Source organism: Cyprinodon tularosa, unplaced genomic scaffold, assembly GCF_016077235.1.
Source record: "Cyprinodon tularosa strain WSP-4 unplaced genomic scaffold, ASM1607723v1 ctg90, whole genome shotgun sequence".
In the NCBI taxonomy this organism is placed as follows: domain Eukaryota; kingdom Metazoa; phylum Chordata; class Actinopteri; order Cyprinodontiformes; family Cyprinodontidae; genus Cyprinodon; species Cyprinodon tularosa.
In genome coordinates this window covers 808,733-823,743 of record NW_024039674.1, presented here as the reverse complement: position 1 = coordinate 823,743, position 15,011 = coordinate 808,733, and the positions used below count along the sequence as shown (strand labels likewise).

Here is a 15,011-nt window from a genome sequence, read left to right as displayed (position 1 = left end):
ACTATAGTTATATAATACTATATAACCATTAACTTTTAGATTTTTATTTAGGTGTTTAAAATATACTCGAAATCTTCTGTTTTGGTTCTGCTTTTTTTAGTCACTCTATTAAAAACTAAAACCTAAAAACTTTATTTCAAAAGTGATTCATTAGCAATAAAAATTAAGAATAAGCATCCAGGGAAGAGAATTTTTAAGTGAGGAGTTTATGACTTTTAACATTGAACAGAACCGAGAACTAAAGGCAAAGATGAAAACAAACTGTAGCAGCAGTTTTAATGACTCAGCTTCTTTTTTCTCGCAACAACAAAAATACTTTGAGATTGTTATGTCTCATAATAAATACCAGACATGCCAGACTTGTGGTCAACAGAATGATGAAAGCTTCTGTCACCATGATGAGCAGCACAAACTTAGGTTATTTTGTCTGCAATCGTAAATGTTTAGGGCAAGACAATTTTGCTGGTGGATAAAAACTATCTTTAAAATTCACCAAGATTGTGTGGCACTAGAAGCCTTCATTTAACAGAGGACATGAAGGGAATGGAGAAGAAATTCAGCAAAGGCCCCTGGTTCAGGATTTAAACCTGGGACAAGTGTCAACTGGACTAAAGCCTCCATATGTGGGTCTAACCCTAAGTGTCACCATCCGTGCCCCCCAAAATTTTCTCTTTTTTTTTTCCTGAGATTTTACGGTACTAGTGTCTCATTTTTCTGACAGTAGGCTGACAGTAAAGGGGGTATGAAAGAGGGGGGAGACATGCGGCAAAGGACCACAGGCCAGATATGAACCCTGGTCGGCCGCTTCTGTACATGGGTGCACGCTAACTCCTGCGCCACCTACATGCCAATGTTCTCTTTTTATGAGAAACAATGCTGAATCATGTCCTAGTCTTATAGGAAGAGGTTTCTTTAGATTAAAATAGAATAATAAAATTTGGCCTGGAAATGAATAATAATGGTTGTTCCATAAGCACTACTATTGCCTACAAAAATACAATATTTTACAATGTAAGATGAAAGTATTCTCATGACTCTGCCCCTCTGTCTGTTAGTCTTTGTTTTAATTGTAAGAGGTCTGAATTTATATTGCATCTTTTAAAGTCAAGGGAGTTGTCAAGTGCTCTAGACAACATTCAGTTAATCACACAATGGTGGCAGCTACACTGGAGCCACAGCTGCCCTGGGGCACACTGACAGAAGCGAGGCTGCTGTACAAACACGGATGTAATTTGGGGGGGAAGACAGGGGACAAGCCCCCTGCACTGTTTCAAAAGTCTGTTTTGGTCCCCTGCACTTTTTACTGTCCAAAAACAGTGTTATGCTAAAGTACGCAAACATTCGTCGAGCACTAGGACCAAGCGGAAAACCGCAGCTCAAGCAAGCCTGCTTCCCTGAGTTTAGACCATCCACAAGCTCCTGAGTAGACCTTCGTTTTTTCTTGTGTGATTAGCTGCCGTCGCTGTCACTCCCGAGAGGCTCACTTTACAAACAACTGATGCGCTACTTAATCGGCTCTGTGATTGGATGGTCACAGCGCTGCTGAAGTCCTACGCGCTACCACAATTAGAATTGTTATGTTGTAAGCCTTTATCTCTACTTTCTGGTACATTTTGGATTTTTAAAATATCTTAAACAGGTCGAGGAGTTACAGTCTTGGAGAAGAACGTCGGTCTGCAAAGACAACGTTGAGAGAATCTGCTAATTTATCTTGGACATTTTTTGTTCTCTTGGGTCATGTAATCTACAGGGGTTGTAATATCAGATGTTTTAATTTACACAAATCTTTGAATCAATGCAATGTGTGTGTGTATGTGTGTTTGGTTATTAGAATCACAGCAAGGATGTCTGAAAAAGAAATAGCGACATTAGAGACTTCTTTAAAAGTCAAAGTGCAAGTTTCATTCAAAGAACTGCACTGAAAAAAATGAAACATTGGCTCTATTTAAAAAAATTGATGTAATCGATCAAAACTAATATTGTAGTTTCATGCAATATAAATAATCCATTTGATTTGACCTGAAATATTTAACTTCATGTAAATTAATTTCTGAAGGTTGAACCAAAGCAATTATTTCAGATTTTACTAAATCAAAATAAATACATTGGTTTTATTACTGAATGTAAATAATATACTTGGTTCAACCTGAATATTTTAAATTCATTCAAACAACTTTTGAATACGGGAGCAAACTATTTTTTTAAGTTGTCTCAAATAAAAATTTAAAGTCATCGTAATGTAATATTTATAGACCTGATTTTTTTTATTTACACTCAGAAGCCATTGCTTTTCAATACAAAATTTTATTGCTGAAGTAAGATTTTTTTCAACATCTCAACCATTCAAACAGCATTTAGGCATATTTTTTTCTCACTAAACATTTAAACAGTGACCAAACAACAAACTCAGGTACAAAGGTACAACGTTTTGGTTGTAGAAATGCCATTAAAATCAGGCCAGACAGTGGAACTCAACTACTGTATGCCTACTCTTGGCTGTAAAGCTGGGTATTAATGCCTATGAATTTTTGGGGACATCTTTTTCCCACCAAGCTCCATCAGGACTTTTTGCACAAACTCAAGGGTGTACTGCAGCTCCGGTGACCCATAAAACCTCTTCTCGGCCTCTCCAACGACAGCGAACCCTCTCCCCTCCAGCGCTAATGCTAGCAGAGCAATTAATTGCCCACAAAAGCACAGACTCACACAAATCTTGTCTGGGGAATAAGCAGGGGCGGATCTAGAAAAATATTTATGGGGTGGCAAGAGGGGGGCAGGAATTTTTTAGGGGTGGCAACATATGGCATTTGTTTACACTGAATTTAATCACAGTTATCACAGTTTGGTGAGAATAGTATGTACAGTACTAGTGTTTCATGTGAAACAGTTCATATTAATAATACATCGTACAATGTGATCTCACTTAATAGGAGATAGAAGAATGATAACACTACTTCTAGAGGGGCCTTATGATAGGAAAGGTATTAAGGTAAGACACAGGTGCTGAGTCACAGATGTGTGAGATTGACTGTCAGAGAGGCAGCTTTGCAGCATTTGCACAAGAAGAAACTATAGAAAGAAAAAGTTTCCCATCAGAGATCTATGGACTGAGCTGGACTAAAGTGAGCAAAACTACACAATAGAAATAAATGGGTCAAGGCCCCAAACAAGGTACTGGACATCTATGTAATGTTTACTCTGAACACACATTTACCCCATTTGTTCCTCAGTAACTTGACATACAGCAGTTACGGCAACATGAAAGGGGACATTTCATGCATGTAGATCTGCTGTAGATAGAGCTGTATATGGAGGACCAACTCTGCCATATTTAAAAATAAATACAGAAATAAATAAATGCTCAATAAATAAATAAGCATACAATTAATTGCCACCAAAAATACAATCAACAAATAAATGTAATTAGAAATTATATTATAATGGCAGGCAGAAATGTAAAAAGGGCAGGCAGAAAGAAATAGCGGCGAAGAAATAACTAGGGTAAAAAAATACAAAGGAAGAATAAAACAGACAAAAATATCATAACATGCACATAAATAAATACTTAAAAATATAAGTCATTAAAAAATGAAGTTGAAGATAATAAATGACAAAAAAAATAGGGTAAATATTAAAAAGGCAAAGAAATAAAAAGAGTTATATACCTTTATGACTAGCTGTATAATTTAATTTCTACTTACATTTATTTGTTGTTTGTATTTTTGGTGGCAATTAATTGTATGCTTATTTATTTATTGAGCATTTATTTATTTCTGTATTTATTTTTAAATATGGCAGAGTTGGTCCTCCATACTGCTGTATCAACAAATCAACAAAAAGGCGGGTTCTGTATGTTACATCAAAATCTCCACAAATCTGAAAAGAAGCAACATAAAAATACATTTTGCTTGTGAGTAGGTTCATACGGATCATTTCTGGATAGTTTCATACTATATATACAAAAAAGAAACAACAACACTGCTTCATATTAAGCAGGATTTACACCAGTATCACATTTTTAACTTTTAACACTTTTGGTTTTATTAAAGAAAATATCAGATTTTCTCAGGTGCCAAAACAAAATGTAGCAGCTCTGCAAAGGCTCACCAGAGAGCAAACATAAAGTTAGCATGACTATAACAGGTGAATGCTGCGATTTCCATGTTGCTCAGCAAAACGCTTCACAAATGTATTTAGATCCAATGCCTTTGTGCGTTTTGATTTGAGTACAACCAAACTTAACAGTCTCTTTTCTGTCAAAGTTGACCGCAAATATGTCTTTATGAGGCTGAAACGTCAGGCCTAACTAACATCATAGATAGAGAAATAACGTTCTGCAACCTGATTTTTATCATCTCAAAATCAGCCTTGCAGCTATGCTAGCAACATTGTGCTTTCATTATAATTTCATTTCTCTATAGATAGTTAATCAATTTTTACCTGTTTCATCCCGTGTCTCCTCTCCCCATCACCCCTGGCTCCCTCGCTTTGCCCCATTCGATTTTCAAAACAATCATTCTCAGTCGCTCTCGCGTCATTTCGTGCTGCATTCACTGCAGTCCGACATTAGAAATTAGCGGTCGTAATTCTCAAATGATCCATAATTTATAAGCCTCGCCACCCCTACCGCCAACTGGGGTGGCAGCTGGGGTGGCAAGGCTGTCATTTAGGGTGGCATTTGCCACCCTATGCCACCCCAGTAGATCCGCCTATGGGAATAAGGTTTACGCCCAGTCATCTTTAAAAATCGTAATGACTTACCTTAATGTTGCGCAAAATGCCTGATATTTTTCTCTTCAGCACGACATCTGGTGGAGGCTGAGGCGGAAGTACAATTGCCGCCAGAACTTTTAAAGAATTTGCATGCGCAAATTGCTCAATCTAATAAAAAGACTGCCTAAAATAAAAAAAATCAGTTTGGTGCCTTGCTGTCAGTTTACGTTATAGTAAAGTAAAAAAAATAGATTCAACCATAAACATAACTAAGAAAGTTTAGTTTAATTGAGCAAACTATTTTTTCATTGGAAAGAAAACAAACACATTAAATGAAAAACAGCTTTGTTTCACTTTTTTCAGTGTGTGTTGCACCTCCTAAAACACCTCCACCGCATTATAAAGCTCTCAATAACCTTGTAAAGTATATGTGTTTTATTAAAAATGCTGATAAATACGGTAAAACATACTATTGTTATATATTGTTATTATCATGAAAAAAAAGTACGATCTACGAATGTGATTTTATATCACCAAGCTCATAATAATTGTAAGACCATGTGTTTCTAATCTACATGGATTGTTGCACCCAAAATGTCATGTCATGTCATGAATCCATATGTTTTGTCCGGAGAGGAACAGCAGAGATGCAGGAGAAAGTAGACGAAACAAACACAGATCTATTAGAAATTATGCTGAACTTATATATAAGTTCAGCACACACCTCTGAAATCAAAACTTCCTCCATGACAGGCCCCACCAGGCCTTCTGACCGGCAATGCAGGCGAGGGGTCTTGCCCAAAGATACAATGAAGGAGATGAACAGAGCAAGCAATGAACCCGGTGACCCTTTGGTTACAGAACAGACTTCTGCATCTTACTCCACAATTGCTTTTAATGCAACTCAGTGATCTGTGTATTAGTGTACCAGGAAATCACATAAAGGCAACAACAATGTTGCTTTTAAAAAACTATAGCAAATAATTAAAGCACACGATCAGGGATGTTTTGATTAATTGGTTTGTTTGTTTGTTTTTCCTGAGGATTCTTAAAAACTGGAATCTCTGTTTGCCATTCTTCACCAGCTCTGCTTTGTTCCCATCAAATATAGATCCTCTGTGATGTAGACTCCAAAAAAGGAGGAAGTTCAATACCATCTCCAGGAGGACCCATGGATTTCTCATGGATAGACATTTTCCTGAAGTCCACAATAATTAACTCTGTTTGGATTTTGTTTAGGAATGAAGGGAATGCATGCACAGCCCATTTGGTCTTGCAGGTAAAAAAGCAGAGGGTGAAGAGTAAAAGCATTTGAATCTATAGTAAGATCTGTGAGCAATCTCATAGGGAGTACTATTCTGAACTCTTGGTCAGGTGATGATAAGGGAACAATCTCTGTATTGGTCTGTAGGGAATCAGCTTTGACTTTACTTAACTTATTACCTAATTCACCAGTTGTGAAGTACCTGGAGCAAAATTAGCAATAAAACAATAATGAGCAAAATATTACCAAATCTTTGAGCAAATAAAACAGACTATATCTCACATGGATTCATTGTTTGCGGGTTCTTGTAAATGAAGAGTGACTTCACATTTGGAAACTTGTCTGGAGCAGTGGTTTGCTTTTTTTAAATGAAAACTTTTTAACAACAGATGCTGCCAGAACTCCAGTGTTTCAGTTTTCCAGGTCTGTCTGACCTCCCCGAGTAAATAATGATGCAACAATGTGTAGTCCACATCTGCTGAGTCTCTGCTAATTTACTGAAAGAATGGCCATAGTCTGAGAGGAAGTTTTTTTTTTTTTCCCAAAATAAAAAGAAGGATGTTTAATCATTAGTCATGAATGTCTTTAATTAGTTTTGCTCTTGCTTTGTAAACAACATGTTTTGGTAGACGGATCTTGAGTTTGCATCACTTTATTTTCAACAAAACAGGCTTAAATTGGAGTCAACCGGACATCAGTGCTCCGACCACAGATTGCTCTACTGCAGTGGCAGGCAATTCCAGTTTCTGAAGGACGCTATTCTGCATCATTTTAAAAAAACTGATTCAAATGTCTGATTCAACCCCTCATTATGCTGTTGAATTCTCCAGAGTCATTTTAATCACCTAATTACTTGATACAGGTGTGTTGCACCAAGCACACATCTAAAAGTGGCAGGATACCAGTCCTCTGGAGCTGGAATTGCCCACTGGAATTACAGACCGTCTGCTAGATGTCAAAATACAGTAGTTTCAGAAAAACTGAGTTAAAGTCGAACTGACTTCGCATTAAGTCTGTTTTGTTTTTCTTTTTTTGTGACCAGGATGACTGAGAATTTGAACAGGTATTTTACTTTGTTTAAAAAAAAATAATTTAATTAAAATGCAGAGCAGGTAAAGATGGTTGAAATGGATTTTTTAAGGTGATGCTGCGGCTGTTCAACAAAGAGCAGCACAGCAGATGGATCCTTTGTTACCAAAAGAAGACATATTCTGCAGTTAGGACTATACTTTAATCATACTAAAAGAGATCAAATTTACTTAGACTTAAAAAAGAGAGTTATGGCAATTACTCTAACACATGGTTTGACTTTTATTTTAACCATTGTCCCTTTTATAAACAGTTGTACGGCTGAAAGAGCATCATCTGTCTCAGTCATAACATTTTGGAGCCTTAAAAGGGTCAATATAATCTGCTTTTAATTAGAGTGAAAACTTTAAACCAATCTGAATGAATGATCTGATTGAATTGTCTCTGTCAACTGCCTTGAGATGAAATGTGATGTGAACTGGCATTATATAATATATAAATAAACAGAATTGAATTGAAATTGAATCATGCAATAATTTTTTTGGAGCCTTAAGCTATCATAATGCTATTCCTTCATTGAAATCTGAAATGTGGTGTCGCAGTTAAGGAAGTCATCTCCCCTCCTTTTACCTCTAATATTTCATAATGAATAAATACTCCGTAAGCCAATATGTCATCATGTATGCTTTAAGTTGACTTTGAAAGGTTCTTCAAGGAGCTTCCTACAGGTGAGTTGGTGCACATTTACATACATATTGTGGGAAATAAATGGAACATCAAAAGTAAACACAACATGTGTGATATTTTCCCTCTAAGTAAAAGATAAATTGACGCATTTCATCCCAAATATTGTTTATCACGGTTCAACACAAACAGGGATAAAGGAAGTAACCTAACCTTACAGGAAAGATAGCGATTGCCTATAACACTTAGTGTTATTGTCTATAACAAATAGTGTCAGCCTTTTTTTCAATTCTAATTACCTCTTTTAATTATATAAATATATAGTCCTGTTTTTTCAAACATAAAAAGCTTAAATATCTGCATATTTATGTTTTATGTTGAATATCAATTTATATTTAGACTCTGAAAAATGATGTTCACGAAAAAGTTTTAAAAAGTAAAACTGTAAAGTTTGTAACCATTAGCTCTTATTCCAATACTGAGTCACTCTCTCTTTTAACACAGTTCTCTATTTCAGACATTGAAAAAATGACAACTGTTGTGAGCTACAGTACATGTCCTAACAAAGCCAAAAAGAAAAAGAAAATGTAATAATAATTATAATAGTCTCTTTAAAAGCATAGAAATAAAGGCCTGTTTGCAAAGAAGTACTAGGGCATGATGTGTATACACATCTTAATCCTCTAGATGCTGCTGCTGCTGCATCTAGACGACTCTGACAAAAAAGTCCTCCTACTGTTTCACACAGCACTCACACAGGAGAGTTGAGGTTGTGTGTGTGTGACTTCAGAGAAACATCACTGGTTATCTAGACTCCATCCCTCCACCTTGTGGTCCACACGCAGCACTGGATCCCCGCACGCCTTGCTGGAATTTGGGCATGGAAAACAAACACACACAGTTCAATTACACAGGTGGTTTGGACTAAATATAAGCACTTCTATAAATAAGCTTGAGCTAAAAATAAGCCTGACAAGGCAAACTTAAGGCTGTGTAAAAAAAAAAAAAAGTCTGTAGGGTTAATGTTTGTGATGAATTAGTGAGAGGGAAGAATGGTTGAACTGGAAGACAACATGGTTAAGGGCTGTCCTAAAATTACAGGGCAACAGATGCACAGTCTAAACATCTGAAGCAACCTGATATCTCAGTGGAGAAAGACAGTAAGATCATAATGCAGGCATGTAGACCCTGTATTGAGTGAGTCAGTGTTTCCAACAGAACCCTTTTTTTCCAGAGGCTCATTTAAAAAAGAAAGACAAAACAAAAGGAAATTCAAAAATATATATTTGAAATACACTTAGTTTTCTACTTCTATTTGATATTATTATAATTATCTAGAATATGTGGAGTCAAACAGCAAAGAAAGAAAGAAAGAAAGAAAGAAAGAAAGAAAGAAAGAAAGAAAGAAAGAAAGAAAGAAAGAAAGAAAGAAAGAAAGAAAGAAAGAAAGAAAGAAAGAAAGAAAGAAAGAAAGAAAGAAAGAAAGAAAGAAAGAAAGAAAGAAAGAAAGAAAGAAAGAAAGAAAGAAAGAAAGAAAGAAAGAAAGAAAGAATACAGGTAATACTGCTCAAATCTTACAGTAAATCCTCCACTGCTCAATTCCTGGTAATTATGTTCTAGTTTCAGCTTCCTTTTAACACCTGGAGTTTAATTTGTGTTTACTAAGTCAGCTTTTTTTCTACTCTGTGTCCTGCACACACCAGTGGTGTCAGTCAAACCTGAAAACCTTGATCAGTTATCCTGTTCCACTTTGCGCGCTCCCCCAGCCCGCGTGCCATTGGCTTAGCGCAGAGCAGGGGGGCGGGTCGTCGCCGGTGCATGTGTCATAAAACGCTTTGGGGAGATCAGCGCGAGCAACATTATCAGCAACGGTCCTCTAGAGACATGAGGAACGTTTCAGCTCGTTAGGGCCAAAGTAAATAACAGACGGATAAACGGAGGCCACAGGAGCGTCTGGATTACGCTTCAGACACTTTGATCCCAGCCGGTTCATAGATGAGCAACAGGTAGGAAAAGTTTATTGCTTCTGTTTAAATCTGATATAATGCCTTAATGAGAGCGTTAATAATAATCAAATTGGTTTTCTTTTAAGAAATGCTCTCAATTGTCTTTCTGTGCGCGCTCAGACTTCCTTCCCTTTCAGCGCGCACTGTGCGATCATATGTCAAAACAACTTAATTCATTAGTCCCTTCAAATGTATATACATTATAACACTGAACTATACACCCCTTTCACTCATACACCTGTTGAAATATGTCCTTTATGTTTGGATCCTTCCTCTTTCAGACACAAAAGCATCAGTAAATGCTTTTAATAATATACAACTTTGATTAAGTTATTAGGAAGTTTTGTGCAACCTCTCAAGTTCCTTTTTGCAAGAATTACCAGAAAACAAAATATAAAGTATTTCTTCTGCAGTCAACTTATCTTAAACATAGGATAAAAGCATCAAGCAACCAAAAAGAAATCAGATATAATGCATTAAATATTCTCTGCACTACCTTTGACTAAGCATGCACATTGAATTGCATTCATATTCCAAGCTGATCAGACTTCCGCTTTTGATGTTCAACACCGCCAATAAGTTGCATCAGCCAGCTATATGTTCTGCAGGTGTTAAACTTCACTATGAATCAGCAGGGGTTGTGTGCAGTCTATAAGACCTGCCTCCGTCTAGAAGGAAGAAGAAGTTTCTAGCTTTCGCTACCCACCATCGTTTCAGTTTTAGTTGAGAGCTGCTGAGAGAAAGTCATTACTAGTATAACAACAAATATCAGAGGGCAAGTGGTCGATTGGGACTTTGTTGCCAGGACAGAGATGCTTTGGTTGTGCTGGGAGAAGCATTATAGAAAGATGAAACCCTCCCAGCGGGAGTTAATTGTGAGTCAACAAGCTGTGCATCATTTGATGGAGCTTATGCTTCTCCACCAAAGACCAAGCGCACAAACCATGCTGACAGTGGGACGTGTAAACTCCTGAAAGTTAAAAGAAATAGCATGCTTAACAAATCTCACAAGTCATGCACAAACTGGTTTCTATGTATATCAATATTTAAATGCTGGAAGTTTACAAAATTTTTCTTTTATATATTGAAATATGGAAGTTTACAAAATTTTTCTTTTATATATTGAAATATTTTGTTGCATACTATGTTAAGAATGAAAAGGAAAAAAAAAACATTCTCTTAGAAATAAAAACATTGAACTATTCCCCTGACCCATTATTTGCCCCAAAGCTTCAGATGGCATGGAAACCCTTATTTCTCTTACTTGTACTAGAAATGATCAAGTCATGAAGTACAGCTTAAAAAATAGCACATATTTCTAAAAGAGTAATAAATGAACTTTGTGCAATTATTGTATAACTTCTCTCGGTGCAAGCTGGAAAGTCTGAGTTAAATATGTTTGTCATAGCTGAGCAAAAGCTGATGTGCAAATAAGTTCCCACAACATTTTCATGGTTCTATTCAGACTCCATAAATGTAGTATTCTGTTAACAAATATTTAATCAAGTTTTATAATTTCTTGCTTTATTAGAGTTGAGTGATTCTCTAGTGTGGTTTATCTAACAGCTATCTCCTTTCTCTGTGTTTCTGCAGCAATTTTTATTGATGAGGTCCAGTCCACTGATGAAAGAGGAGTGACCACTTCATCCTCCTCCTGCTGCACTCTTGACCTGAGGCGTCCCTTCTGTCGCCTCACTTTGACACCATTTCCTCCCTTAGTCGGTCCCTGGAAGTGTTTCAAAACTGTTTCTCCAACGCTTTTTCCAGAAACTCAGACTGTTTTCTAAAGCAGAAGCAGCACAGCCCTCCCAGACTGAGGTGATGGGAAGTGTGCGAGCCAGCCGTTACAGCACAGTGTCATCAGAAGAGGACAGCATGAAGCTCGCCACCACGGGGGTACCAAATGGCTACGGCAACGGCAAGGCAAAGGTGCACACGAGGCACCAGCCGCATAGCCGTTTTGTGAAGAAAGATGGTCACTGCAACGTGCAGTTCATCAACGTGAGCGAGAAAGGTCAGCGCTACTTGGCTGACATTTTCACTACCTGTGTGGACATCCGCTGGAGGTGGATGTTCATCATCTTCTGTCTCGCCTTCCTACTATCATGGTTGTTCTTTGGGTGCATCTTCTGGCTGGTGGCCATCTTTCACGGGGACTTGGAAAGTGGTAGCAAGAAGTGCATCTCCAATGTGAGCAGCTTCACTGCTGCCTTTCTTTTCTCTATCGAGACTCAAACCACCATTGGCTATGGCTACAGATATGTGACAGAGGAATGCCCTGTTGCAGTCTTTATGGTGGTTTTTCAAAGCATTGTTGGGTGCATCATTGATGCTTTTATCATTGGTGCTGTCATGGCAAAAATGGCCAAACCCAAAAAGAGAAACGAAACTCTGGTGTTTAGCCATAATGCCACAGTAGCCATAAGGGACAACAAGCTCTGCCTGATGTGGCGTGTGGGCAACCTACGAAAGAGCCACCTTGTTGAGGCTCATGTTCGAGCTCAGCTTCTAAAATCCAGAACGACAGCCGAGGGGGAGTATATCCCTCTTGACCAAATGGACATAGATGTGGGCTTCGACAGTGGAGTTGATCGAATCTTTCTGGTCACCCCGATCACCATTGTCCATGAGATCAATGAGGACAGCCCCTTTTACAACATGAGCAAGCAAGACCTGGAGAACTCAGAGTTTGAAATTGTGGTGATCCTAGAGGGTATGGTGGAGGCAACGGCAATGACCACTCAATGCCGCAGTTCCTATGTTGCAAACGAGATCCTCTGGGGCCACCGCTTCGAGCCTGTCCTCTTTGAAGAAAAGAACTACTACAAGGTGGACTACTCTCGCTTCCACAAGACGTACGAAGTGCTAAACACACCCCTATGCAGTGCCAGAGACTTGGCAGAGAAAAAATACATCCTGTCTAGCCCTAATTCCTTCTGCTATGAAAATGAGATGGCACTGGACAAAAAGGAGGACACAGATGAGGGGAATGGGGGCAGCGTTGGTCCCGATGGCACACAGACAGACAGCATCTCAGAGACAGAACACAGCCAAGCCATGGTGCCGCTGGAGCCGCGGTCCTTGAGGCGAGAATCAGAAATATAACGACTCAGATTTTTCATGAGCAATTAAGAGATTGAAATCCCCTATCTGCTCTGAAAGCTTGACATGTCGTGTCAGGAACAAGGGGAAGTCAAGCGGTACAGCTGGTAAAAGCCGGAAAAGGTTCAAGACTCTAAGGCTCTGTCTTAAGTTTGACCGCACACAATATGATGAAATGCAGCACTAAGAAGGTGCTCATTGCAAAACTTATTCTCCTCCAAGAACTCCCCACTCTCTGCACTAAGTCTGCAAAGAGGAAGAGTTGTTGTAATGACCTAAGAAGTAAAAAAGAAGGACCCCACAAAAGAACAAGGCGCTTTTTAAGTTTTCTTCTCATTTTTTAAGTGCTGCTACAGATTAGAGAACTTAGACACTTGTGTCTCTTTAATTTTGACGCTATTACCTAAATCCAAAGAGCAGAGACAGTTGGAACAAAGAAGGTACAAAGCATAGCATTTGTTCATGAGCTGGCCTCAGAGCAAGGAGATATCACAGATTAGTCTCTGTATGCAATAAAAAAAAATAAAAAATGTTTCCCCTGAAAGGAAGGCGCTGATTCTCTGAGCTTTATGTTTTCTAACAACTGGTCATAACCACCTGCAATGAGCTGCTTGAACCAACTGAAACCTCTAAGCAGAGCAGTGTTATTCACTCCAAAAATGACAAATCATTAATTTAAAATGAATTAAAGGATTTCAGTATAGGGAATGTAAATGTTCAAAAAGAAGTGCTGCTATGATGTTGCTTCTGTTTTCTTCTTTGCAGTTTGTAACAGAAAAATACCAAAGGGTATTATTATTATTATCATAGTTCTATTTGGCTAAACCACCACCTGATTAGATTTGGTACTGAAAGGTATAATATTTTATGGAGTTTAATACTGTTTGTTTTGAAAGAATGTGTGTACAGCTTTTATCATATTTTCTTTACATGGATCATCCTTATCTTGAGCCACTCCATCAAGCCTTCATCTGAGCAGTCGGAATGAGGATAATATATATATATATATATATATATATATATTATCCTCACATATATATATATATATATATATATATATATATATATATATATATATATATATATATATATGTATATGTATGTATTAGTTTTCATAACTAATATGTTTATTATTTTCCTTTTTTTATTTTTTAGGCTTCAACTTGAATAAGAAATGATCACTAAAGACAAACCTCTTGCACAGGTTTTAAAATATAGTAAAGCAGAGTGAATTGACATGAGAAGCTGCAATCTGAATGAAGATTGTGTCAAAACCTCTAAAACAAATTAACTTTTTGTGCTGTGAGAAGACTAGACTATGTTTCAATATCAACACTACCAAAGTCTTCATTCTATGTTCAGAATGTCAGATTTGGGAAAAGAAAAGCTTCAAAGTGTACTGTAACTAGCACAGTCTGCTGCACAAAGGAAAACACATTTATATCCACTATGTTCTGTTGAAAACAGCAATTATACATTTTAATGCTTTTTTGTTGTTGTTGGCAGTCTTCCAGAAGTACTGCAAAGTCCCAGAATGTACAGATTTTTGTATTTTTATTATTATTGTACATTATATTATATTGCTATTTTTCAATAAAATGTCAATGGAAAAATAAAATCAGTATGTCATCAGTTTTTTCTTTCATTTCGTCTTTAAGTTAATTTTTATAGGGCGAAGCAATCAGTGTCAGCAATACCCAACAGTAGAATATTTTTAGCCTCAGCTGAATTAAGCGTTTGTAGAGGAGGCAGATTTCCTAGGAGCTAAACAGAAATACATTTAGGTTTGTATCTCAGTTAATTAAACATTACTTTGTGTTGTTCTATCTAATAAAACCTTACAACTGCAATTAATAAATAATGAATACCTTTAATTAATGGTATTAGGTTTGCGAAGGTATTTCATGTTACAATGCCACAGATTATTATGGTTTAATTACATTTTCGGAAATTCAGGGAAAACTGCCAAAATAAATGAAATTAAATCAAACTCATGAAAGTAGGTACTCACTATAAGCTTAGTATTTATCTGGAAGGTTTAACACGACAGCTTCTACACAGCGCTGTTTCAATATTCCTACTTAGGCAGAATGAAAAACACATTTGGGTAATGGTGTTTGAGCTATTTAATCTTTCTGTTATATTAGACAAAATCTGGAATGATGTACAGGTTCTTATAATTGTCAATAATGAATTGTATCAAAATTTGGAAA

The 15,011-nt window shown here is 37.1% G+C and overlaps 1 protein-coding gene across 1 annotated transcript; it reads left to right on the top strand.

Moving 5' to 3' along the window:
* The first annotated feature begins 9,538 nt into the window (after positions 1 to 9,538).
* On the top strand, positions 9,539 to 13,328 carry kcnj2a (potassium inwardly rectifying channel subfamily J member 2a). The gene is made up of 2 exons (XM_038274187.1): positions 9,539 to 9,696; positions 11,290 to 13,328. Exon 2 carries the CDS (start codon positions 11,518 to 11,520, stop codon positions 12,799 to 12,801), a length of 1,284 nt encoding a protein of 427 aa, XP_038130115.1. The 5' UTR covers positions 9,539 to 9,696; positions 11,290 to 11,517; the 3' UTR covers positions 12,802 to 13,328.
* The last annotated feature ends 1,683 nt before the right edge of the window (positions 13,329 to 15,011 follow it).